General features: G+C 49.6%; 1 protein-coding gene across 1 annotated transcript in view; it reads right to left on the bottom strand.

The window, feature by feature from the left end:
- The window catches only part of PREX1 (phosphatidylinositol-3,4,5-trisphosphate dependent Rac exchange factor 1), a gene marked incomplete in the record, with an annotated part of 222,925 nt that overhangs the window by 157,064 nt on the left and 38,831 nt on the right, over window positions 1–27,030 (bottom strand). The window contains 1 exon segment of the mRNA XM_073607193.1: window positions 1,861–1,935. Coding sequence (XP_073463294.1) covers window positions 1,861–1,935 — 75 coding nt within the window.

Raw genomic sequence — 27,030 nt, 5'->3', positions numbered from 1 at the left:
AGCCAACATTAGGGTTACATCAGGGCTCTGTTGTACTCTTGTAGCCCTGATGAAGGAGTAGTTCTCTGATCCCCAAAATGTGCTGCTTGGTGATCAAATCTTTTGTCTCATATTGGACTAAATCCAAATCTGGACATGATGTATCCCTTTTCGTGTTTCCATCTCTGATCCTCTCAAATATTGGGGGTCAAGCAGAAGGGTAGTGCTGGGACCCCAGGGTTGTGGTAATAATAGTGATTGGACAGGGCTGGATTCTGGGCAGGCAGCTTTTCTGTGCCAAAGGATTTCTGTGGTTTCGTGGGTTTGTCACTGGGATTGAAGCTCCATACTGAAAGTTACTTGTTATTCCGAAAACGTTATCACAAAGTCAACACGTTTCGGGGTCAGACTACACCCTTCATTGGTGCTACATCAAGGCTCTGTTGTATTTTAATACCCCAATGAAGGAGGCGTTGTCTGACCCCAAAACACATTGGCCCCGGATGACGGTTTTATCTCATTTTGGAATACATCCATTTCTTGACGACTCTCAGTGTGGAGCTTCATTCTCCGAGTCTCTCTAACACCGAAAACACATCAGATGTATGAGGAACAGAGGGAAGTGAAGTAGTACTGTGCAGAGTCCATACATACAGAATAAGAACAGATACCAAGAATTACACCCGACATACAGGACAAGAGAAGTAGTACTGTGCAGAGTCCATACATACAGAATAAGCACAGATATTAAGAATTACACCCGACATACAGGACAAGAGAAGTGGTACTGTGCAGAGTCCATACATACAGAATAAGAACAGATACTGAGAATTACACCCGACATACAGGACAAGAGAAGTGGTACTGTGCAGAGTCCATACATACAGAATAAGAACAGATACCAAGAATTACACCCAGCATACAGGACAAGAGAAGTGGTACTGTGCAGAGTCCATACATACAGAATAAGAACAGATACTTAGAATTACACCCGACATACAGGACAAGAGAAGTAGTACTGTGCAGAGTCCATACATACAGAATAAGAACAGATACCCAGAATTACACACTATCCTGTATCCAGCACTGACCCCCTCCCCCCGTATACAGACTGCAGGGTGGCGGTGTCCCCCATCTGCTGGTATCATATGGTGACGTCTCCCTCCTGTGGGGCCCGGGGCCCCTGGTGTGGGAAATGATGGTGTGCACTCTAATCTGCCCCGTTATCAGGAGGAAGTGGAGGATTCTGGGACCTCCATTGTGTCCTCTGTTATTTCAGGAGGCGGCAGGGAAATCTCAGGGGCCCCTCGTCCTCTTATCCTTTCTCACACATTCCCTGGTGGTGGTGGAGGGCCGATCGGGGCTCCTGGATGGTCTCCTCCACCATCTTCTGTGGCTCAGTCTGACAGGAGGGGGACGTGGCCCTTCAGCAGCCAGGGGCCCACATTTTGGATTTATCGCATTCGAGTCAGGCTGAGGATAAACCAGGATCTGTGATCTCTGAGATTATACGGGGGAGACTGCTATGTTAGAACCAGAGGTCCAGAAGAGGCCACCAATGGCAGCCAGGGAGGGGGTATTTCAGCAGAGGTCACTGTTAGGATGGGTGAAGGTGGGAACTCTCAGGACAGGTGAAGGTGGGAACTCTCAGGACAGGTGAAGGTGGGAACTCTCAGGACAGGTGAAGGTGGGAACTCTCAGGACAGGTGAAGGTGGGAACTCTCAGGACAGGTGAAGGTGGGAACTCTCAGGATAGGTGAAGGTGGGTACTCTCAGGACAGGTGAAGGTGGGTACTCTCAGGACAGGTGAAGGTGGGAACTCTCATGATAGGTGAAGGTGGGTACTCTCAGGACAGGTGAAGGTGGGTATCCTCAGCTTACCTTGACATTCTCCTCGGAGATGCAACAGTTCTCTGTCTTGTCCACTGCGCTCTGCCGTATTCGGTGTAGAAAGGCCTGTACAGAGAAAATATAGGTGGTCAGCGCCTGGCCCAAGCTGCCATACCAGCATCACCACAACAATGTTTCACCTCATATCTGTACAATCTCATCGCCACCCTGAAAATCACTCACCCCAATCTATACAGACCCCGTCCTCTCCTTGCTCTGCTCCTCCAATGGAGGACCAAATGCCTGGAAGTGTCCTAAGAGAATTTGGAGGTGTCCTAAAAGCGTCTTGAAGTGCCTGGAAATGGAAAGGTCCTGAAAGTGTCTGGAAATGCCTTGACATGTCATAGAAGTTTTTGGAAACATCCAGGAAGTGTCTTAGAAGTGCCTAGAATTATCTAGAATTTTCTGGAAGCGTCCTAGAAAAGTCTAGAAGTGTCTGAAAATGTCTGGAAGTCTTTGGAAATGTTGTAAGGTGTCCTGGAAATATCTGGAAGTGTCTGGAAGGATCAAGAAATGTTAAGTGTCTGGAATTGTCTGAAAATGTCATGGAAGCTCTCCTTGCCCGGCCGGTCAGTTTAGGTGGACGGCCATGTCTTGGTAGGTTTGCAGTTGTGCCATACTCTTTCCATTTTCCGATGATGGATTGAACAGAGCTCCGTGAGATGTTCAAAGTTTGGGATATTCTTTTATAACCTAACCCTGCTTTATACTTCTCCACAACTTTATCCCTGACCTGTCTGGTGTGTTCCTTGGCCTTCATGATGCTGTTTGTTCACTAAGGTTCTCTAACAAACCTCTGAGGGCTTCACAGAACAGCTGTATTTATAGTGAGATTAAATTACACACAGGTGGACTCTATTTACTAATTAGGTGACTAATTAGCCCCCCCCCCCCACACACACCCACTTTTCACATATTTATTTGTATCATTTATCATTTTCCTTCCACTTCACAATTATGTGCCACTTTGTGTTGGTCTATCACATAAAATCCCAATAAAATACATTTACTTTTTGGTTGTAACATGACAAAATGTGGAACATTTCAAGGGGTATGAATACTTTTTCAAGGCACTGTACAAAGGGGTTGCGAATGAGGATGAGGGATATATGAAGGGGGATGAGGGGGGGGTGTGAATGGGGATAGGGGGCTTGTGAAGTGGGATAAGGGGTATGTGGATGGGAATGGGGGTGTATGTAGATGGGAGATGAGGGGTATGCAGATGGGAATTGGGGAGTATATGGATGGGGATGTGGATGAGGGTGTATGTGAAAGGGGATGTGGATGGAAATGGGGGGGGGGTGGATGGGGATGAGGGGTATGTGGATGGGTTTGGAGGGGTGATGTGGATGGGGATGAGGGGTATGGGGGTGTATGCAGAGGGGAATGGAGGTGGAGATGGGGGGGTATGTGGATGAGGATGAGGGGTATATGGATGGGTGATGTCGATGGGGAGGAGGGGTATGTGGATGGGGAAGGGAGGGTTTCTGGAGTGGGATGAGGGGTATAGGGATTAGGGGGGGTATGCGGAGGAGATGGGGGGGTATGTGGAGGGTGATGAGAGGATTGGGGGTGGATGTGGATGAGGGGTATGGGGAGGGGTATATGGGTGTATGTACATAATGGGTATGGGGGTGTATGTGGATGGGGGTGTAGGTGGATGAGGGGTATGGGGGTGGTGATGGTAGGGGCAGTGGAGTGGGAAGTGGGGGGATAGGTATTAGAAGGGTATGCAGAGGGGGATGAGGATGGGGGGGGGGGTGTGATTTGGGTTGCAGAGTGTGTGGACAGAGGTGCAGGTTCAGGATATTATTGGCCCCACGGGTGACAGTCACATGCCCCCCGGTACACAGCAGGCGCTGAGCTGGTTTGCGCTCGGCACACAATATGAAATAATAATCATAATGTAGAAAAAGCTTTTTGCAGAACAATACCCCCCCCCCCGAGTAACCCCTCCCCCTCCTCTCTGATATAATTAAGAGCCTCTCACACAGCCACCGGCATCATTCTCCAACAATTACCTCCCACCTGGAGATGGAAATCCCCATCCATTCACATCTCCAGCCCACCCCCGCCGTCACTCACCCCATCCCACTACAGTCATCATACACAGAGATGATGTCTACAACCCCCGCCATGAACAGAGTCTACACACTATATGACCAGAAGTATGAGGAATCCCCTCTCCAATGATGGAGTTCAGGTGTCTCCAGTGAAGGGTCCATCATACGAAGACATTGTAGACAACTGTGCTCTTCCAGCCTTGTGGTAACAGTTTGGTGAAGACCCTTTTTGGTTCCCCCATACAGACATGGTGTGACCAGTATGGTGTGGAGGAACTCTAGTGGCCTGCACAGAGCCCAGACCTCATCCCTACTGGACACCTTTGGGATGAATTGGAATGCCGATTGTAAACCAGGTCTTCTCCAACACCCACCATGTAAAGCCCAATAATGATGTCACTGCTACTTTTACAGCACAATATCTGGGTTTGTAAAGACTTTTGAAGCTCACAAATTGGATTCATTTCCTATGTGGCTATTGAGGAATATATTTAAATGAGAATTTTTTGTCTGGGATTCAGATTTAAAGTCATCCACACATTGGGGGCAGGGAATGGGTCACTGTGATACAGGTGCATCTGACAACTTATACACCGGGACAGGGTGGAGACTACATTGCTACCTACCCACCGCCATACAGGACATCAGACGGGTGACACATCCACTCTGCGAGGTGACAGAGACACTCTGGGTGTGTCCAACACAAATCTTTCCAGGAAACCCAGAACGCAGAGCAATGCCAGACTATATATTTCTGTGTACAGTGCAGGAAACCGACCACAACAACAACTTCAAGGCGAAATCTGAGCCAGCAATGAGCTTGACAGCAGAGGAAGATTACCAGTACAATCCAAATGTGACCACCAGCACCATCCAACTATGACCTGAACCTCCAAATTCTAAACCTGAACACAGAGAGCGAGCTGCTCCTTCTAAATTCTCAGGCTGGGGACAAGGAGAACAACCTGCACCTCTCAAATTTTGAGCCCGGGAAAAAAAAAAAAAAAGTGACCTGCACCTACCAAATTCTGAGCCAGAACATAGAAAGTGACCTGCACCTCGTAAATTTTGAGCCTGGGACTAGGAGAATGACCTGCACCTCACAAATTCTGAGCCCGGGACTAGGGCAACAACCTGAACCCAGGACAAGGAGAATAACCTGGTCCTGCACCTCCCAAATTCTGAGCCCAGGACAAGGGGAATGGCCTGCACCTCCCGAATTCGGAGCACGGGACAAGGAGAAAGGCCTGTACCTCACGGATTCTGAGCCCAGGACAAGGAGAACAACCTACACTTTCCAAATTCTGAGCCCAGGACAAGGAGAGTGACTTGTACCTCTCAAATTCTGAGCCAGGACAAGGAGGGTGACTTGCACCTCCCAAATTCTGAGCCAAGACAAGGAGAATGACCTGAACCTAACAAAATTCCAAGCCAGGAACAAGGAGAATTACCTGCCCCGCCCAAATTCTGAGCCAGAACATAGAAAGTGACCTGCACCTCGTAAATTTTGAGCCTGGGACTAGTAGAATGGCGTGCACCTCAAAAATTCTGAGCCACAACTGGAAGAATGACCTGCACCTCACAAATTCTGAGCCTGGGATTAGGACAACAACCTGAACCTCCAAAACTCTGAGCCTGGGACAAGGAGAATGACCTGCACCTCCCAAATTCTGAGCCCGGAAAAGGAGAATAACCTGCACCTCCAAATTCTGAGCCGGAACAAGGAGAATGACCTGCACCTCCCAAATTGTAAGCCAGAACATAGAAAGTGACCTGCAGCTCCTACATTCTGAGCCCGGGACAAAGAGAATGAGCCCTGGAGAACTCAGCATTAAACCTCCCTGACCAAGGACCCGTACATTCCTCAGTCCTTAGATCAGTACATTCCTCAGTCCTTAGATCAATACGTTCCTCAGACCTTAGACCAGTACGTTCCTCAGACCTTAGACCAGTATGTTCCTCAGACCTTAGACCAGTACCTTCCTCAGACCTTAGACCAGTACATTCCTCAGACCTTAGACCAGTACGTTCCTCAGACCTTAGACCAGTACGTTTCTCAGACCTTAGACCCGTGCGTTCCTCAGACCTTAGACCAGTACGTTCCTCAGACCTTAGACCAGTATGTTGCCCAGGTCTTAGAACCGTATGTTCCTCAGACCTTAGGCCCGTACATCCCTCAGGCCTTAGACCCGTACGTCCCTCAGGCCTGAAACCTTATGTTCTTCAGGCCTTAGACCCGTACGTTCCTCAGGCTTCACACCAGTAAGTTCGTCAGCCCTTAGACCTCATGTACCTCAGGCCTTACACCAGTACGTTCTTCAGGCCTTAGACCCGTACGCTTCTCAGACCTTAGACCCGTTTGCTCCTCAGACCATAGACCTGTACGTTTCTCAGACCTTACACCCGTACGCTCCTCAGACTTGTACATTCCTCAGGCCTTACACCAGTACGTTCCTAAGACCTTAGACCTGTGCGTTCCCCAGACCTAAGATCCGTACGTTTCTCAGACCTTAGACCCATGTGTTCCTCAGGCCTTACACCAGTACATTCCTCAGACCTTAGACCTGTATGATCCTCAGTCCTTAGACCCGTATGTTCCCCAGACTTTAGACCTGTACGTTCCTCAGGCCTTACACCAGTACGTTCCACAGGCCTTAGACCCGTATGCTTCTCAGATCTTAGACACGTACGCTTCTCAGACCTTAGACCCGTACGCTTTTCAGACCTTAGACCCGTACGCTCCTCAAACCATAGACCTGTACATCCCTCAGGCCTTAGAACCGTACGTTTCTCAGACCTTACAACCGTACGCTCCTCAGACCTGTACATTCCTCAGGCCTTACACCAGTACATTCCTAAGACCTGTGCATTCCTCAGACATAAGACCCATACATTTCTCAGACCTTAGACCCATGTGTTCCTCAGGCCTTACACCCGTATGTTCCTCAGGCCTTAGACCTGTACGTTCCTCAGGCCTTGGACCCGTACATTCCTCAGGTCTTAGACCAGTACATTTCTCAGGCCTTAGACCCCAAGTTATTTCAATAATAAAGGCTCAGCATCACATGTGTGTGTTACCTGGGGTGGTCTTCATGCAAATACAGCCTCCAGATGGAAAGCCACCCATCAAGATATATTGATATTTGCATAACTCCTCCCACTGCTTGCCTCAGGGCTGAGTGCTCGAGAAGAGTACTGAGGCAGGGTGCTGTGATGATATCAGGAAGCTATGTACAGCCCCCCTGCCGGCCCCTCCCACCAGCCAGGATCTGGCTGCATTGCATAGAGAAGCACAGGGACCCAGTGAAGATGTCACTTAGTCTGAAATAAGGAATATAATGAAAATGGAAAGGTTTTTTTTTTTTAATGTCGTCAGCATGTTGATGAGGGAGGGAACCAGGGAAAGGAAATAATAAGTGGATTAAACATCAGCTTCCAGAAAGAGAAATAGAAAACCCATTAGAGCGGTTGCTATGGACACCATTGCTGATTCCTTCATATTGGTATAAAAATAAGCCACAGTATCGGTCTGGTGTGTTTTTATGACAGGTAATTGCTTTATGGAATTCTTCAGGTAGAAGAAAATGGAGGGAAGGAGGGATCTGGGTCCCAGAGAAGTGCATTCATCATCTATCTTCTCATGGGGCTCCTCTGAGCAATGGAAGTACCAACAAGTACTCAGAGCACCACTCATTTCACAGCACTAATAAAATAAAGTGGAAAGCTCTGAATAGTCAGAGTATTGGGAGTACCCCCTTTTCTCTCACCCCTACATGCTCCCATCGTATGCCCCTGGCACAGCATACAGGGGTCTCCTCTCCATCCAGCTGTGTGAAATATTTCTTGGTGTCACAGGCTGCGGGTGAACAGCTGCTGGAACAATAGGGGCATTAAGCAGACGTCACAGCACTTGTTTTGTTTTTCCGAATGTCAGAAGCAGAGAGCAGATTCCCGCCGGCAGGAATGAGATTTTAGGAAGTTCTGGACCAGAAAGGCGCTCGACGAGCCCTCCGCCTGTACTCGGCTGCTGCAGAAAAAGCTCAAAGCCCAATTCAGGTTTTTATTGTATAACTGTAATAGTCTGCATAGACAGGAATGAATAAGCTGCTGCTTTGTTATTTAATCTCGGGGGTTAATATACCCTGTGCTGGCTGGCAGCACCTTGGAGAGTCAGACCTCTGATCTCACACCCGCGTCTCCAGTCGGATACGCCCCCCTCCCTGCACACTGCTCCAATCAGGAGTACTCTAGCTCATTGAGCTGGGCTGCTGATTGGAGCAGTGTGCACGGGGGGGGGGGTCGGGGGTTGTCAGACCGCTGGAGACCCCAGTGTGAGAGCAGGGGTCTGACTCTCCAAGGTGAAAGTGGAAACTCCTGCGCTGTCGGGGGGGGGGGGGGCTATGCTAAAAGGACACTGCTGCAACACCTAAGTACTGATCCAAGGCAGGACAAATGGGACAAAAGTGGGGGAAGATGGTAGTTGCGCTGTGATGAAGGGGGGGGGGGGGGAGGGAAGCTACAAAGATGACTAAAGTGGCAAAGTGAACTAAAAAAGCACAAACGGGCCAATGCATGAATAGATCCTACATGCAAAAAGAACATGGTGGGGGTGCAGTGCAGTGCAACGTAGCTGATCAACATGACATGTTGCGGGCAGACAAAGCCTAATATATAAAGGTAATTGTGAAACAGTGACTGCTTGAATATAGCAAAACAAAAATGCATATACTAACACAAATAGGATGAATAATGACACAATGCAAAAAAAAATATATATATAATGCAAGAAAAATATATGTGGGCTAGTGCCCCATTAGCAAAAACGTGCCAGATCCTGGTGAACTACAAGTGACAAATCCCTAGGACAAACATGAATATTAGTTCTATCATCCAGTCCAAAAAACAAAAACACGTGATGAGAAACACAAAACATGTCCAATCGTGAAGGGAGGGGGGATCTTCAGTGAGGACACCTCCGTGTTTGCAAGCCGCTTACCTTACAGCTGTAAGGTGTACAGCCTGTGTTGCAAATGACCCGCAGGTGTAGACGTTCCGTGTATACAGGCAGTGACAATGATGAACATGCCAAGCGAAATATAAAAAATAAAAAGTATACAGCATGTAAAATAACTCTGCAACAACCACAGTGGAGGGGGGGGGGCAAGACACACACGGGGGGAGGTTGCACTCACTTTCATGAAGTGAGTGTGGGCATCAATCCACGAGCGCCGAGCTCGTCTCCTGTTGTTTGGAGCACAGGACGCTGCCATAGACAAACAACAGGAGACGAGCTCGGCGCTCGTAGTTACTACACACTGCAGCATTGTTTTAAATGTAAGTTGATTGGACTTGTTTTATTAAATAAATATACCTTTTATATGGGATCACGCTATGTGCGTCTCTTTCCCCCTCACACTGTACATCACTACTCTACCTGACGAACACTGAGGAGAGAGGCACGGGGACAGATTCCAGTTTCCAGGCACGGGGACAGATTCCAGATTGGTGACACTCCTGGAGGCATACGAGCTCGGCGCTCGTGGATTGATGCCCACACTCACTTCATGAAAGTGAGTGCAACCTCCCCCTGTGTGTGTCTTGCCCCCCCCCTCCACTGTGGTCGTTGCAGAGTTATTTTACATGCTGTATACTTTTTATTTTTTATATTTCGCTTGGCATGTTCATCATTGTCACTGCCTGTATACACGGAACGTCTACACCTGCGGGTCATTTGCAACACAGGCTGTACACCTTACAGCTGTAAGGTAAGCGGCTTGCAAACACGGAGGTGTCCTCACTGAAGATCCCCCCTCCCTTCACGATTGGACTTGTTTTGTGTTTCTCATCACGTGTTTTTGCTTTTTGGACTGGATGATAGAACTAATATTCATGTTTGTCCTAGGGATTTGTCACTTGTAGTTCACCAGGATCTGGCACGTTTTTGCTAATGGGGCACTAGCCCACATATATTTTTCTTGCATTATATATATATTTTTTTTTTTTTGCATTGTGTCATTATTCACCCTATTTGTGTTGGTATATGCATTTTTGTTTTGCTATATTCAAGCAGTCACTGTTTCACGATTACCTTTATATATTAGGCTTTGTCTGCCCGCAACATGTCATGTTGATCAGCTACTTTGCACTGCACTGCACCCCCACCATGTTCTTTTTGCATGTAGGATCTATTCATGCATTGGCCCGTTTCTGCTTTTTTAGTTCACTTTGCCACTTTAGTCATCTTTGTAGCTTCCCTCCCCCCCCCCCTTCATCACAGCGCAACTACCATCTTCCCCCACTTTTGACTCTCCAAGGTGCTGCCAGCACAGGGTATATAATAACCCTAGTTGCAGCACATTTGTTGCTGTATTTGCAGCATGATTGGATTACAGTAATAAATACAAAATGTTACATTGGGCTTTACAGATTGCTTTCTGTTTTTTTTTTTTTTTTTGTAGCTGATGAATATAAGAAGTTTTAAATCCTGGCCTGTCCACACAGATAAGTGGGTTCAAATATGGAAAAAAAAAAGTAAACTCCAGTCTGAATCCCTCTCCCCTTTTCAAAATATGAAATTTGTGAAGAATTTGTGATTAATTTCTACCAGCAAGCTGGAGAATCTTTACAAGTGATGCTACATAGAGGTGCTGCACCTCCAATGCCGTCCAGTTCATTATCTCTACACTAATCAGTTACCTGTATATTCCTCAGGCCTCAGACCCGTATGCTCCTCAGGCCTCAGACCCGTAAGTTCCTCAGGCCTCAGACCCATAGGTTCCTCAGGCCTCAGACCCGTAGGTTCTTCAGGCCTCAGACCCGTAGGTTCTTCAGGCCTCAAACACGTATGTTCCTCAGGCCCCAGACCCGTACGTTCCTCAGGCCTCAGACCCGTAGGTTCCTCAGGCCTCAGACACGTACGTTCCTCAGGCCCCAGACTCGTAGATTCCTCAGGCCTCAGACCCGTAGGTTCTTCAGGCCTCAGACACATACGTTCCACAGGCCCTAGACCTGTAGGTTCCTCAGGCCTCAGACCCGTAGGTTCCTCAGGCCTCAGACCCGTAGGTTCCTCAGGCCTCAGACCCGTAGGTTCCTCAGGCCTCAGACCCGTAGGTTCCTCAGGCCTCAGACCCGTAGGTTCCTCAGGCCTCAGACCCGTAGGTTCCTCAGGCCTCAGACCCGTAGGTTCCTCAAGCCTCAGACACGTTCGATCCTCAGGCCCCAGACCCGTAGGTTCCTCAGGCCTCAGACCCGTAGGTTTTAAATCCTGGCCTGTCCACACAGATAAGTGGGTTCAAATATGGAAAAAAAAAAGTAAACTCCAGGCTGAATCCCTCTCCCCTTTTCAAAATATGAAATTTGTGAAGAATTTGTGATTAATTTCTACCAGTAAGCTGGAGAATCTTTACAAGTGATGCTACATAGAGGTGCTGCACCTCCAATGCCGTCCAGTTCATTATCTCTACACTAATCAGTTACCTGTATATTCCTCAGGCCTCAGACCCATAGGTTCCTCAGGTCTCAGACCCATAGGTTCCTCAGGCCTCAGGCCTCAGGCCCGTACTTTCCCTCGGACCGTAGACCCGCAAGTTCCTCAGACCAATACGTTCCTCAGACCTTAGATGCGTACGTTCCTCAGACATTAGACCCATATGTTCCTCAGGCCTTAAACCTGTACATTCCTCAGACCTTGGACGAGTACCTTCCTCAGACCTTAGACACGTACGTTCCTCAGACCAGTACGTACCTAAGATCTTAGACCCGCACATACACTAATCAGTTACATTGAGCGATATTCTAATCTGGGGGGTTGCTTATAAAGATGATTAAACAGCCTGCCAGCAATGCACAGATGATATTGGGGGAGCAGGGGGGCATTATGTCAGAAGGAATCCCTCCTGGGTGGTCTCTTCCAGAAGCATGAAAGACAGAACCCGGCGTCACTCATCGGCTGGACATCACCACGGTGAATAGAGCCAAATTCCGCCGACCTGGGGGTACAATGCAGCCAAAAAGGCAGAACTAATGGAGGAAATCTTCAGATTCCAGACGCCACCAGGACTGCTGTGATTGGCTGTCACCAGGAACACAGACATTATTCTTTCATCCTCATCCTGCACCCCTCCCCCACACTGACAAAGATGTCTTTTATCGATGTATGAACACTCTGACACTGCGTTCTCTTGGCAGTAACAATGTAGATCCTCCAGCTGTGCTCATCCTTCCATCCTTCCATCACCATCCAGAGGAAACCGCACTTTTCACACTTCTCCATTTATCATCAGCCTGCGGTCAGCACATCCTGCAGAAGAGAGAGAACTGCGATATTGCTGCTCCGACATTTCACTGATCAGAGGAAAGGGGACTGCTGATTGGTTTGTCTGGACCATTAATAAACAGACTAGACAGTTTATCAATATGTCATCAATATGACAATCAATTAGATGCATTGTATCACTATGCAGACAGTGTCCATCACTCCCACTCTCCGCCTCCTCATCAGTCAGTGCCCCTCCTCCTCATTATTAGTCAGTGCCCCTCCTCCTCATTATTAGTCAGTGCACCTCCTCCTCATTAATAGTCAGTGCCCCTCCTTCTCATTATTAGTCAGTGCACCTCCTCCTCATTAATAGTCAGTGCCCCTCCTTCTCATTATTAGTCAGTGCACCTCCTCCTCATTAATAGTCAGTGCCCCTCCTTCTCATTATTAGTCAGTGCACCTCCTCCTCATTAATAGTCAGTGCCCCTCATTATTAGTCAGTGCTCCGCCTCCTCATTAATAGTCAGTGCCCCTCATTATTAGTCAGTGCTCCGCCTCCTCAGTCATTGCTCCGCCTCCTCATTTTTAGTTAGTGCTCCGCCTTCTCATTATTAGTCAGTGCTCCACCTCCTCATTATTAGTCAGTGCCCCGCCTTCTCATTATTAGTGAGTGCTCCGCCTCCTCATTATTAGTCAGTGCCCCGCCTTCTCATTATTAGTCAGTGCTCCGCCTCCTCATTATTAGTCTGGTCTCCGCCTCCTCATTATTAGTCTGGTCTCCACCTCATTATTAGTCTGGTCTCCACCTCCTCATTATTAGTCCGTTCTCCGTGCCTCCTCATTATTAGTCTGGTCTCCACCTCCTCATTAGTCTGGTCTCCACCTCCTCATTATTAGTCTGGTCTCCGTGCCTCCTCATTATTAGTCTGGTCTCCACCTCCTCATTATTAGTCTGGTGCTCCACCTCCTCATTATTAGTCTGGTCTCCGTGCCTCCTCATTATTAGTCTGGTCTCCGTGCCTCCTCATTATTAGTCTGGTCTCCACCTCCTCATTACTAGTCTGGTCTCCACCTCCTCATTACTAGTCTGGTCTCCGTGCCTCCTCATTACTAGTCTGGTCTCCACCTCCTCATTATTAGTCTGGTCTCCGTGCCTCCTCATTATTAGTCTGGTCTCCGCCTCCTCATTATTAGTCTGGTCTCCACCTCCTCATTATTAGTCTGGTCTCCACCTCCTCATTATTAGTCTGGTCTCCACCTCCTCATTACTAGTCTGGTCTCCACCTCCTCATTATTAGTCTGGTCTCCGCCTCCTCATTATTAGTCTGGTCTCCGCCTCCTCATTATTAGTCTGGTCTCCGCCTCCCCATTATTTGTCACTGCGAATGTAATGTGAAGGAAGAGTACACCCCCCCCAATCTTCTCATCTCCATAATACGACTGGGATACGGGGGAGTTCTGTAGTCTACAAAGATATCTGGGAACAATGTGACTGATAACTTCCTGCGCTCACTGTTATCTGCTCCCAAGATTTCTGGCAGGATCAACAGGTATTTTTGCACTTATCGAAGAAATATAATAAAATATTTTCATAGGTCTATTTAACAGACCAATAGGGAGCAAATAACACATTTTCTTACTAAAGTGGGTAAGGGCCTGGTAAGGTTTTTATTGACTTCTGTGACAATCCCCACCCCCTTTTATTTCCTCTATGGGGGGGGGGGGAGTCACAGTGGCAGGAAGTGAGGGGAACTCTTCCCAATGGGGTCACAGTGGCAGGAAGTGAGGGAAACTCTTCCCAATGGGGTCACAGTGGCAGGAAGTGAGGGAAAATCCTCCCAATGGGGTCACAGTGGATTATAACATTTTATATGAGCGCAATCCTGTAAGCTTTTCCCCAGCTAGTTTCTGGCCTCCCGCCGGCCATTTAGTGGATTATCGAAAGCAGAAGATTGGCGCTCTCAGACGTGGGAGGATCTGCGTTACCGCTTCCCTCATCCGCGGGTTACATACAGAATAAAGCCAATAATTGGATCTCGTACGTCACAGCAACAGCCCTGAAATAGACATTAATAATCATATATTAAGAATGGTACAAGCGGTACCAGAAAATAATGGTGGGCGCTTTATCGTCACAGCGCAAAGGCGATAAACCGCCTGAGACAATGGAATCTAATTCCGCGGAAGCCGCCTCTGATCGCTCTTATGAATAATAATAATATTAAGAATAATGAAGTGCTGTCAGCTTTCACCGAGGCTGAGCGCAGGAGGAGGCGCAAGGCCGCATGCCGTCCGCTCTGCGCAGACCGGAAAGCGCAGTCTGCTCCGATCATAAAACAAGACGTTTGTTTAAAGTTTTGTTTTCTCGGGATGTGATCACATGTATGCACACATGCTGTGCTTCCTGCTTGGTCGTGCAACAAAGCAGCTGTGCTTTACCGTCTCTCTCAGTGCAATCTGACTGATCACACTGCAGACGGCTCCCTGTGCAGCTGATTGGACGTTTAGCAGAACTGCTGACTGCACTGCTCTCTCCACAGATACCCACTAGAGCAGGTTCCAGTGCGTACCCAATATGTCTGCGCCGGTACCCGCTGCCAATGACTAACGGACAGCTCACAAGGCTGTCATTTACAAAGTCTGGCCCATCCACCTCCTTGACAGCCCACCTGCATGTGAGAAGGTTATGAATTGGGGCGGATCTGAGGTCTGAAGTGCATGCATGCATTGGGGCGGATCTGAGGTCTGAAGTGCATGCATGTATTGGGGCGGATCTGAGGTCTGAAGTGCATGCATGTATTGGGGCGGATCTGAGGTCTGAAGTGCATGCATGCATTGGGGCGGATCTGAGGTCTGAAGTGCATGCATGCACTGGGGCGGATCTGAGGTCTGAAGTGCATGCATGCATTGGGGCGGATCTGAGGTCTGAAGTGCATGCATGCATTGGGGCGGATCTGAGGTCTGAAGTGCATGCATGCACTGGGGCGGATCTGAGGTCTGAGGTGCATGCATGCATTGGGGCGGATCTGAGGTCTGAAGTGCATGCACGCATTGGGGTGGATCTGAGGTCTGAAGTGCATGCATGCATTGGGGCGGATCTGAGGTCTGAAGTGCATGCATGCATTGGGGCCGATCTGAGGTCTGAAGTGCATGCATGCACTGGGGCGGATCTGAGGTCTGAAGTGCATGCATGCATTGGGGCGGATCTGAGGTCTGAAGTGCATGCATGCATTGGGGCGGATCTGAGGTCTGAAGTGCATGCATACATTGGGGCGGATTGGAGGTCTGAAGTGCATGCATGCATTGGGGCGGATCTGAGGTCTGAAGTGCATGCATTGGGGGCGATCTGAGGTCTGGAGTGCATTCATTGGGGCGATCTGAGGTCTGAAGTGCATGCATGTATTGGGGCTGATCTGAGGTCTGAAGTGCATGCATTGGGGCTGATCTGAGGTCTGAAGTGCATGCATGTATTGGGGCTGATCTGAGGTCTGAAGTGCATGCATTGGGGCTGATCTGAGGTCTGAAGTGCATGCATTGGGGCTGATCTGAGGTCTGAAGTGCATGCATTGGGGCTGATCTGGGTTCTTTTATATCCAGAACTGATCGGAGTTCTTAATTGCATGTATGCATTGGGGCTGAAGCTGAAATCTGAATTGCATGGATTTAGGCTGATGTGAGGTCTGAAATGCATGCATTGGAGCTGATCTGAGATCTGAAGTACATGCATGGGGCTGGTCTGAGGTCTAAAGTTCATTCACTAAAGTTATCTGATATTTGAAGGGCATGACTGCATTAGGGTTGACTCGAGGTCTGCACTGCATGTACTGGTGCTTATCTGAGGTGTGAAATGCATTCATTATTAGGCTGTGATGAAGTAAACCATGCATGCACTGGAGCTGATCTTGGGTTTTAAGTGCATGCATTTGGGGCAGTTTTGAGGTCTGATCTGAGGTCTGAAATACATGTATTGGAGCCGACCTGAGGTCTGAGGTGCATGCATTGGAGCTGATCTGAGATCTATGCAATGGGGCTGATCTGAGGTCTGAAGCGCATGCATTGGGGCTGATCTGAGTTTTTTTAAATCCAGAACTGATCCGAGTTCTTAATTGCATGCATGCATTGGGGCTGAGCTGAAATCTGAATTGCATGGATTTAGGCTGATCTAAGGTCTTAAGTGCATGCATTGGGGCCGATCTGAGGTGCATGCATTGGGGCCTATGCATTGGGGTTGATCTGAGGTCTATGCATTGGGGCCTATCTGAGGTCTATGCATTGGGGCCGATCTGAGGTCTATGCATTGGGGCCGATCTGAGGTCTATGCATTGGGGTTGGCCATGTTTAGGGTGTCCCAGTTAACATATTTTTATAGACACATAGTTGTAGTGTTAATGACAGGATAACCTTACTATGACCAATTATTATAGAATAACGATGACTTTAGTTTGCTGGTAGCAGTACAACTACGAGCGCAGGAACTGAAGGCGAGGGCGCAGTTCTGTGCACTGTCTGGTATTCCGGTTATTTATTGCTTGTGAACACAGAAAAGGTTGGTGACCCGGCACCAGAGAAGAATCTAGAAGCCTGGGTGTGTAAATCTGGAAGAAGAAGTGGTAGAAATGTGGAAGCTTCTTCATAAAGTGGAAGTTTCATCACTTTGGAGAGGAGTGAAGAAGCCGATACTTCCCGGTACGGGGGGAACATGTGACTCCGAGCCCTTCCTTCCATGAAAACTGGCTGACCTCACAGCTGTCACATGGGATAGGGGGAGGAGTCCATCTGTGTAAGCTCTGACCGGATTGGACATTTATCTTTACTTTGAACTTCAGTATAATTGATCTGAATGTAGCACTGCTGGGGGGGGGGACCTGCACACAGGCTCTCATTGCAGCTCTCTGGTCTCCTGGCTGATCCATGATATATGAACCTACCTTGCAGTGGCAGCTGGTGCTCCGTTTTTTGAGGGAGCAGCAAACAAACCCCTCCCTATTCGGCTTCCCCCTGCGTCTCCTCCTCTGCGGCTTCCCCCCTGCGTCTCCTCCTCTGCGGCTTCCCCCCTGCGTCTCTCCTCCTCTGCGGCTTCCCCCCTGCGTCTCTCCTCCTCTGCGGCTTCCCCCCTGCGTCTCTCCTCCTCTGCGGCTTCCCCCCTGCGTCTCTCCTCCTCTGCGGCTTCCCCGCTGCGTCTCCTCCTCTGCGGCTTCCCCCCTGCGTCTCTCCTCCTCTGCGGCTTCCCCGCTGCGTCTCCTCCTCTGCGGCTTCCCCCCTGAGTCTTCCCCCCTGTGTCTCCTCCTCTGCGGCTTCCCCCCTGCGTCTCTCCTCCTCTGCGGCTTCCCCGCTGCGTCTCCTCCTCTGCGGCTTCCCCCCTGCGTCTCTCCTCCTCTGCGGCTTCCCCGCTGCGTCTCCTCCTCTGCGGCTTCCCCCCTGAGTCTTCCCCCCTGCGTCTCCTCCTCTGCGGCTTCCCCCCTGAGTCTTCCCCCCTGTGTCTCCTCCTCTGCGGCTTCCCCCCTGCGTCTCCTCCTCGGCTCCTTCCCCCTGCATCCCCTCCTTTGCGGCTTCCCCCTGCGTCTCTCTTCCTCGCCGGCTTCCCCCTGCGTCTCTCTTCCTCGCCGGCTTCCCCCCTGCGTCTCTCTTCCTCGCCGGCTTCCCCCCTGCGTCTCTCTTCCTCGCCGGCTTCCCCCCTGCGTCTCTCTTCCTCGCTGGCTTCCCCCCTGCGTCTCCCTTCCTCGCCGGCTTCCCCCCTGCGTCTCCCTTCCTTGCCGGCTTCCCCCCGCGTCCCCTCCTCGGCAGCCTCCCCCCCCCCGCGTCCCCTCCTCGCCAGCTTTCCCCCCACGTCCCCCTCCTTGCCGGCTCCCCCCCCCTGCCCCCCCCCCCCCGTCTGCTCCTCAGCTACTTTCCCCCCCTGCATCCCCTTCTTGGTGACCAAAACGATCGCTTCTCCTCTCAGCCAATCAGTTCTCAGGACCCGCTTCCTGATTGGCCAGAAAGGAGAAGCAGGAAGACAACAGTGAATATTAATTCGCTATGGTCACACAACTGGGTGGGCTCAGGGAGCAATGCTCTGTGCCCCGAGCCCACCCTTTTCTGAAGCCATTTAGAGCCTCAGGATCTAATCATGTGCTTCTAAAAAAGAAAAAACCCCATTGGAATCCATGTGTAGGGCGCCCTGCATGTAGATTAGGGGGTCAGGCGCATGGATTAGGGGGGGGCAGCGCCCCTGCACCCCTAATGGAGCGGCCGCCACTGCTACCTTCATATAATAAGGGTCAGTGAAGAGGAAGGTCCAGCAGAACAGCCAGGCGATTAGCATTTCCAGGGGGGCAGCCTGCTCTGGAGGGCTCCGGATTCCGGAGTCAATGAAGGAGGATACAATGTACAGAGCACAGCGGCTTTGCACTGATGGAAATAGAAAGTGAGGAGTGCTGACTTCAGATTATTTGTAAACTTTGTAACAATCAGTTTGAAACAAAACAAAAAAAAGGAAGTAAAAAAGAAAAAAAAAAAAACACTTTTCTGGCAGCTTCCCCTTCCAGCACACATGGGATGAGATGGGGGGGGGGTATGATTTTAGGGTGACACTTCCACCAGAGTCTCCTGCACAGGTATGACGTCAGTGTACAGAAATCTGCTGTGAAAGCAACATAACCAGACCTGACGGTGCGGATGGGGAACTCCCTGCTCAGAAACTGGACATATTATTGCAGCAACTCCACGCCGCTGTTCAGGAATTAAAGTGGCTGCAAACCTTTCCCTACCCCCAGAGAAGTGACTGGCCTCAGAGAGGAAACTAATCCTCCTACATAAGTTGTATCTGTTTATCTGCAGTCTTCTCAACAACCAAAGTGCTGAATTTATACAGCTTGTCTGAGCTTTCAGAGAAAAAAAAAAGGGCAGAGCGCTGAAGTTACACTCTGCAGAGCTCTGAGGAGAGCTCAGAGTGGATTGTTGGGAAGGGGCACACCCCCCCTTCACACAGAACAGACCTGAGGCTGTCAATCACAGGCTGTGTGCTGGAGCTCCTCCCCGTCAATAACTGAGCTGAAGTTACACACTGCAGAGCTCAGTGAGAGCTGATTGGAGGGAAGAGATACCCCCCCCCCCCCCTTCACACAGCACACAGGAACAGAGCTGAGACTGTCAATCACAGGCTGTGTGCTGGAGCTCCCTCCCCTGTCACCTGAGCTGAAGTTACACACTGCAGAGCTGATTGGAGGGAAGCGTCCAGCGGCAGCTGGTCCATAAGGGGCGACGCCCCCTAATCTCCATTTTTTTTTTGAAGCGCATGATTAGAGCCTGAGACTCTAATTGGCTTCAAAAAGGTTGGGCTCGGGCACAGAGCACTGCACCCCAAGCCCACCCACTTGTCATGTTAGCGAATCAACATTCGCTATGGTCTTCCTGTCTTAAGACCGGATTGGCCGGCAAAAGAAGCTGGGGAAGCCACCCACAACCTGAATGGGGTAAGTGCCGGCCTGGCGGAGGGGGGGGGGGGGTTGGTTGTTTGCCGGCAAAAAAAAAAAAAAAAAAATGGAGCACCAGCCGGCACACCACAGAGCGGTCAACCACGGGCTGTGTGCTGGAGCTCCCTCCCCTGTCAACTGAGCTAAATTTACACACTGCAGAGCTCAGTGAGAGCTGATTGGAGGGGAGGGGATGGAAGGGACAACCCCCCCCCACCCCCCCTTCACACAGCACACAGGAACAGAGCTGAGGCTGTCAACCACGGGCTGTGTACTGGAGCTCCCTCCCCTGTCACCTTTTATCTCTTGGTGTCAGGAGAACTTGTCATGCAGATAGCAGAGGAAGGAGACAGCGGACACTAGGGGCTCTGGACTGAGACAAGTACTCACTACAGAGGGATGTGCTGTGTTCAGATTTCATGTCTGAGGTTTACAACCCCCTTTAAGTTTGGGATTTATTTTAGAATAAGAGGAATTCTTCCCCATCTACAAAAAGCCTCCTATTATTATTACAGATCACTGGAGAGGGCGAGGGGTCCTCACTTCTACGGCCCCCCGGCAGATATTTCATCCTCCGACATGTCCGGGTGTTTCGGATATTAGCGCTCCCCATGCGGATGGAAGCGCAGAACGCGGCAGAGGATCCGGTGTGTGCCGGATGATGAAGATTCAGAACTCTGGAGAGTCAAGAATGGACTTTCCTCAAGGAGAAGCAGAAGAACGATGAGGTGATCCCTCTGCTCTCTCCTCCTGTCCGCACATTCCAATGTTTTTGGTCCCCCCTTCTCCCAGTCTGAGTGCTGCTTTACAAGAAGCAGATAGCAGGCCAAATCCGGTTCCTTACACTAGGGGATCTCGGTGACTTTGAACGTGGCGTGGTTGTTGGTGGCAGACAGGCCGGTCTGAGTATTTCTGGGATTTTCACACACAACCATCTCTCAGGATTACAGAGAATGGTGGGAAAAAGAGAAAATATCCAGTGAGCGGCAGTTCTGTGGAGGAAAATGTCTTGTTGAGGTCAGAGGAGAATGGGAAGACTGGTTCCAGGTGATAGAAAGACAACAGTAACTCAAATAACCACTCGTTACATCCAAGGTATGCAGAATACCATCTCTGAACACACAACACATCCAACCTTGGAGCAGATGGGCAACAGCAGCAGAAGACCACACCGGGTGCCACTCCTGTCAGCTAAGAACAGGAATCTGAGGCTACAATTGGCACAGGATCATCAACATTGGACAATAGAAGATTGGAGAAACGTTGCCTAATCTGATGAGTCTGGATTTCATCTCCGACATTCAGATGGTGGGGTCAGAATTTGGCGCATGGATCCATCCTGCCTTGTATCACCGGTTCAGGCTGGTGGTGGGGGTGTAATGGTGTGGGGGATGGGGTATCACCGGTTCAGGCTGGTGGTGGGGGTGTAATGGTGTGGGGGATGGGATATCACTGGTTCAGGCTGGTGGTGGGGGTGTAATGGTGTGGGGGATGGGATATTACCGGTTCAGACTGGTGGTGGGGGGTGTAATGGTGTGGGGGATGGGATATCACCGGTTCAGGCTGGTGGTGGGGGTGTAATGGTGTGGGGGATGGGATATTACCGGTTCAGACTGGTGGTGGGGGGTGTAATGGTGTGGGGGATGGGATATCACCGGTTCAGGCTGGTGGTGGGGGTGTAATGGTGTGGGGGATGGGATATCACCGGTTCAGGCTGGTGGTGGGGGTGTAATGGTGTGGGGGATGGGGTATCACCGGTTCAGGCTGGTGGTGGGGGTGTAATGGTGTGGGGGATGGGATATCACCGGTTCAGGCTGGTGGTGGGGGTGTAATGATGTGGGGGATGGGATATCACCGGTTCAGGCTGGTGGTGGTGGTGTAATGGTGTGGGGGATGGGGTATCACCAGTTCAGGCTGGTGGTGGGGGTGTAATGGTGTGGGGGATGGGATATCACTGGTTCAGGCTGGTGGTGGGGGTGTAATGGTGTGGGGGATGGGATATCGCCGGTTCAGGCTGGTGGTGGGGGTGTAATGGTGTGGGGGATGGGATATCACCGGTTCAGGCTGGTGGTGGGGGTGTAATGATGTGGGGGATGGGGTATCATCGGTTCAGGCTGGTGGTGGGGGTGTAATGGTGTGGGGGATGGGATATCACCGGTTCAGACTGGTGGAGGGGGTGTAATGGTGTGGGGGATGGGATATCACCGGTTCAGGCTGGTGGTGGGGGTGTAATGGTGTGGAGGATGGGGTATCACCGGTTCAGGCTGGTGGTGGGGGTGTAATGGTGTGGGGGATGGGGTATCACCGGGTCAGGCTGGTGGTGGAGGTGTAATGGTGTGGAGGATGGGGTATCACCGGTTCAGGCTGGTGGTGGGGGTGTAATGGTGTGGGGGATGGGGTATCACCGGTTCAGGCTGGTGGTGAGGGTGTAATGGTGTGGGGGATGGGATATCACCGGTTCAGGCTGGTGGTGGGGGTGTAATGGTGTGGAGGATGGGGTATCACCGGTTCAGGCTGGTGGTGGGGGTGTAATGGTGTGGGGGATGGGGTATCACCGGTTCAGGCTGGTGGTGAGGGTGTAATGGTGTGGGGGATGGGGTATCACCGGTTCAGGCTGGTGGTGGGGGTATAATGGTGGTGGGCACACTTTGGGCCCCTACCTACCTGCTACTTGCAAGGTGGACTGGTGAGTGTATAAGGACAGATTCCGGTATTTCTGTTATATTTTATCGATGACACAACTGAGTTTTATTTTTGGTTTGGACTTCTGCTTAATTTTCACTTCCATTCTGAATGTCTAGAAAACGAGGGAAATGAAATTAAAGAACAATGGCAAAGAACACCAAGAAAAAAAATACCAGGCCGATCGTTCCAACCAAGAGTCCGGTCAGTTCAGAAAGACTCGGGGCTCTTCTCGCCTGCGACATCCCTTGCGACCCCATCGCCTGTTTTAACCCTACAAAAGACCAAACCCTCACGCCCCAACCGGGTGCATTGCATGCAGCTGCAGCGCTGCCCCATTCGCTTACAAGGGCCAGGGTCAACCATGAGCAATAGACCGGCCAACCATGAGCATGCAACATCCCAACCATGAGCAATAGACCGGCCAACCATGAGCATGAGACCTCCCAACCATGAGCAATAGACCGGCCAACCATGAGCAATAGACCGGCCAACCATGAGCATGCTACATCCCAACCATGAGCATGTCACCGGCCAACCATGAGCATGTCACCGGCCGATGCAATGCTCTGCAAAATTGTAATGCATGCATGTTTTATAAGAATTCATAGTTGGTGCATTGGATGACATTTTATATAAAAAAAAGGTGGGCTGTGCCTTTAAGCCCGAAGCCCTATAAACCTCTGGCAGGGGGAAGGCGACAGAGGATCTGAACATCCAACGTGGCATCGCAGCCTGCCAGCCTGCGGACCTCTGCTGGAAACCCGAGCCGGGTTTATTTTTACCTTGACTTCCAATGACGCCAGGGGCCCGGCCGACGTACGCCGTTCTCACAAGTGTCTGATCCATGTTTCCAGGACACGTGAGCTGCATCTGTCCGAGGAGACGGTGAAGAGACACGCAGAGGATGCAAATCAATGAACACCAAATGGATTTTCACTCGACCGCTCTGCTCGTTATACGGCAATTTAACCGCCACTCCAAATTACCGGCGCAGGGCCGCTTGACTGCCGGCAGCACCGAGGGGAGACCTGCAGCAGGTCAGGTGGCTGCAGAGCCACTTCGCAATCAGGTCGATGAGCCGCCTGAAGGGAGCAAATTTTATTCTGACCTTTAAAAAGGAAGAAGTTTTTAGGATTGGTTCTTAACCTCTTGCTTACTGGGAGCTTAAACCCCCCCTTCCTGCCCAGACCAATTTTCAGCTTTCAGCTCTGACGCACTTTGAATGACAATTACTCAGTCATACAACACTCTACACAAATGGAATTTTTATCATTTTGTTCCCACAAATAGAGCTTTCTTTTGGTGGTATTTAATCACAGCCGGGGTTTTTATATTTTGCTAAACAAAAAAGATAAACATTTTTGAAAAACAAAAAAACAATCATGTTTCATAGTTTGTTATAAAATTTTGCAAACAGGTAATTTTTCTCCTTCATTGATATGCGCTGATGAGGCGGCACTGATGGGCAGAGATAAGGTGGCACTGATGGCCACTGATAAGATGGCACTGATGGGCACTGATAGGTGGGACTGATGGGCAGCACTGTTGATGAGGCACTGATTAGTGACACTGAGAGGTGGCACTGTGGGCACTGATAGGTGGCACTGATGGGCAACACTGTTGATGACCCACTGATTGGTGACACTGAGAGGTGGCACTGTGGGCACTGATAGGTGGCACTGATGGGTACTGGTAGGCGACACTGACAGGTGGCACAGGTGGGCACAAATGAGCTGGCGGCAGCTCTCCTTGATCGGGACCGATGTCCCTCTGAGAGCCGCCGGTGATCGACTTTTTTTTTTTCTCCTCGCTGATTATCAGCACGAGGAGAAAAAATAGCCGATTACCGGCTCTGTTTACATCACATGATCAGCTGTCATTGACTGGCAGCGGATCACATGGTAAGGGGTCGGGATCGACCCCTTACTCCGATCTGTGATCAGCCGAGTCTCATAGAATCGCTGATCACAGAGCGCCCTGCAGGGGGGGCGCGCTGGCTGCTCAGGCACGGGAGGACGTTTATTGACGTACTCCCGGCAAAGTAGGTCCGCGCTGTAGCCGTCGTTCGGCTATAGCACAGATCTGAAGGAGTTAAAATAACAAAATAATTTTGTTATTACATACAGTCATGGATGAAAGTTCTGAGAATGACACAAATATTAATTTTCACAAAGTTTTCTGCTCCAGTGTTGTTAGAACTTTTTGTCAGATGTTATCATGGGATACTGAAGTATAATTACAAGCATTTCATATTGACATTTTATTGACAACAACATGAAGTTTATGCAAAGAGTTAATATTTGCAGTGTTGACCTTCTTTTTCCAAGACCTCTACAATTCCCCCCCTGGCATGCTGTCCATCAACTTCTGGGCCACATCCTGACTGATGGTCGCCCATTCTTGCATAATCAGTGTTTGGAGTTTGTCTGAATTTGCAGGTTTTTTTTTTTTTTTTTTTCACCCGCCTCTTGAGGACTGGCCACAAGTTCTCAATGGGATTAAGGTTTGGGGAGTTTCCTGGCCATGGACCCAAAACTTTGATGTTTTGTTCCTCAAGCCACTTAGTTATCAGTTTTGCCTTATGGCAGAGGTGCTCCATCGTGCTGGAAAAGGCATTGTTCCTCACCAATCTGTTCTTGGATGGTTGGGAGAAGTTGCTCTCGGAGGATATTTTTGGACCATTCTTTATTCATGGCGGTGTTCTTAGGCAAAATTGTGAGTGAGCCCGATCCCTTGGCTGAGAAGCAACCCCACACATGAATGGTCTCAGGATGCATGACACAGGACTGATGGCAGCGCTCACCTTTTCTTCCCCAGACGAGGCTTTTTTCCAGATACCCCAAACAATGGGAAAGGGGATTCAAAGAAAATGACTTTCCCCCAGTCCTCAGCAGTCCAATCCCTGTACCTTTTGCAGAATATCAGTTTGTCCCTGATGTTTTTCCTGGAGAGAAGTGGCTTCTTTGCTGCCCTTCTTGACACCAGGCCATCCTCCAAAAGTCTTCTCCTCACTGTGCGTGCCGATGTCCTCACACCTGCCATTCCTGAGAAAGCTCTGCCCTGGTGGTGCCACCGATCCCACAGCTGAATCATCTGTAGGAGACGGTCCTGGCGCTTGCTGGACTTTCTTGGGCACCCTGAAGCTTTCTTCAAAAATTCAGTGAAAATGTTTTTTTAGGGATAAAGTTCATTTTCACTGCAAAGAGGGACTTTGCAATTAACTGCAATTCATCTGATCACTCTTCATAACATTCTGGAGTATATACAAATTGCCATCATAAAAACTGAGGCAGCAGACTGTGAAAAATAATACTTGTGTCATTCTCAAAACTATTGGCCACGGCTGTATGAACACTGGGGGTCCTCATAAGTAATGTTACAGAGTGATGGTGTTTTACAGTTCCCCTTTCTCAATGTCATCCATCAGTCAGATCTGACTGGCTAAAAACAATGCAGCCTCTTATGCAGTAGTCTCTTGTACCAACAGTCCTTTGGCAAGGATGCTAACTTGTCCAGCACATAGACTACCACTATGGGGTGACATCTAAAAATCCCACCTACTGCCATAAATGTATATGCAAAAATAAATACCTAAAACTGTGAAAATCACATCAAACATTCGTTTTTTCTATACTATAGCAACTCAAAAGTTTAATTTCCCAAAAATACACCATCATTTCCTTTTCAGTGGAATACAAAAAAGATAAACAGAATGTTCTGAATCCCAATCATAACACCCTCAAAGACTGTACAGTTCTTGCAGCTCCTCTGCTATTATCTCCCCTAATATTGTTTTATGTGTAGTTGGGAGCTACGTGACCCTCTCATCTGTCACCACCGAAGCCCTGAGCCCCACCTCCATCACCACCCACATGACAATGACCATCATCCCTCAATAATCGAAACCCTAAGCCCCACCTCCATCACCACTCACATGACAATGACCATCATCTCTCACATCCCTATACATTCACATAAGAATGACCATCATCCCTCAATATCGAAACCCTAAGCCCCACCTCCATCACCACTCACATGACAATGACCATCATCTCTCACCACTGAAATCCTGAGCCCCACCTCCATCACCACCCACATGACAATGACCATCATCCCTCAATAATCGAAACCCTAAGCCCCACCTCCATCACCACTCACATGACAATGACCATCATCTCTCACATCCCTAACCATTCACATAACAATGACCATCATTCCTCAATATCGAAACCCTAAGCCCCACCTCCATCACCATTCACATGACAATGACCATCATCCCTCACCACTGAAATCCTGAGCCCCACCATCATTACTCACATGACAATGACCATCATCTCTCTAATTCCTTAACCATTCACATAGCAATGACCATCATCTCTCACCACTGAAATCCTAAGCCCCACCTCTGTCACCACTCGCGCAACAATGACCATCATCTCTCACCACTGAAATCCTGAGCCGCACATCTCCATCACCATTCACATGACAATGACAATCATCTCTCACCACTGAAATCCTGAGCCCCACCTCCATCATTACTCACAGGACAATGACCATCGTCTCTCACCTCCTTAACCATTCACATAACAATGACCATCATCCCTCGCCCCCGAAATCCTGAGCCCCACCTCCGTCACCACTCGCACAACAATGACCGTCATCTCTCACCATTAAAATCCTGAGCTTCACCTCCATCACTACT

This window comes from Aquarana catesbeiana, linkage group LG12 (genome assembly GCF_042186555.1).
Source record: "Aquarana catesbeiana isolate 2022-GZ linkage group LG12, ASM4218655v1, whole genome shotgun sequence".
NCBI classification, from domain to species: Eukaryota; Metazoa; Chordata; class Amphibia; order Anura; family Ranidae; genus Aquarana; species Aquarana catesbeiana.
Note: the sequence above shows the minus strand (reverse complement) of the source record. Positions and strands in the feature narration are given on the sequence as shown.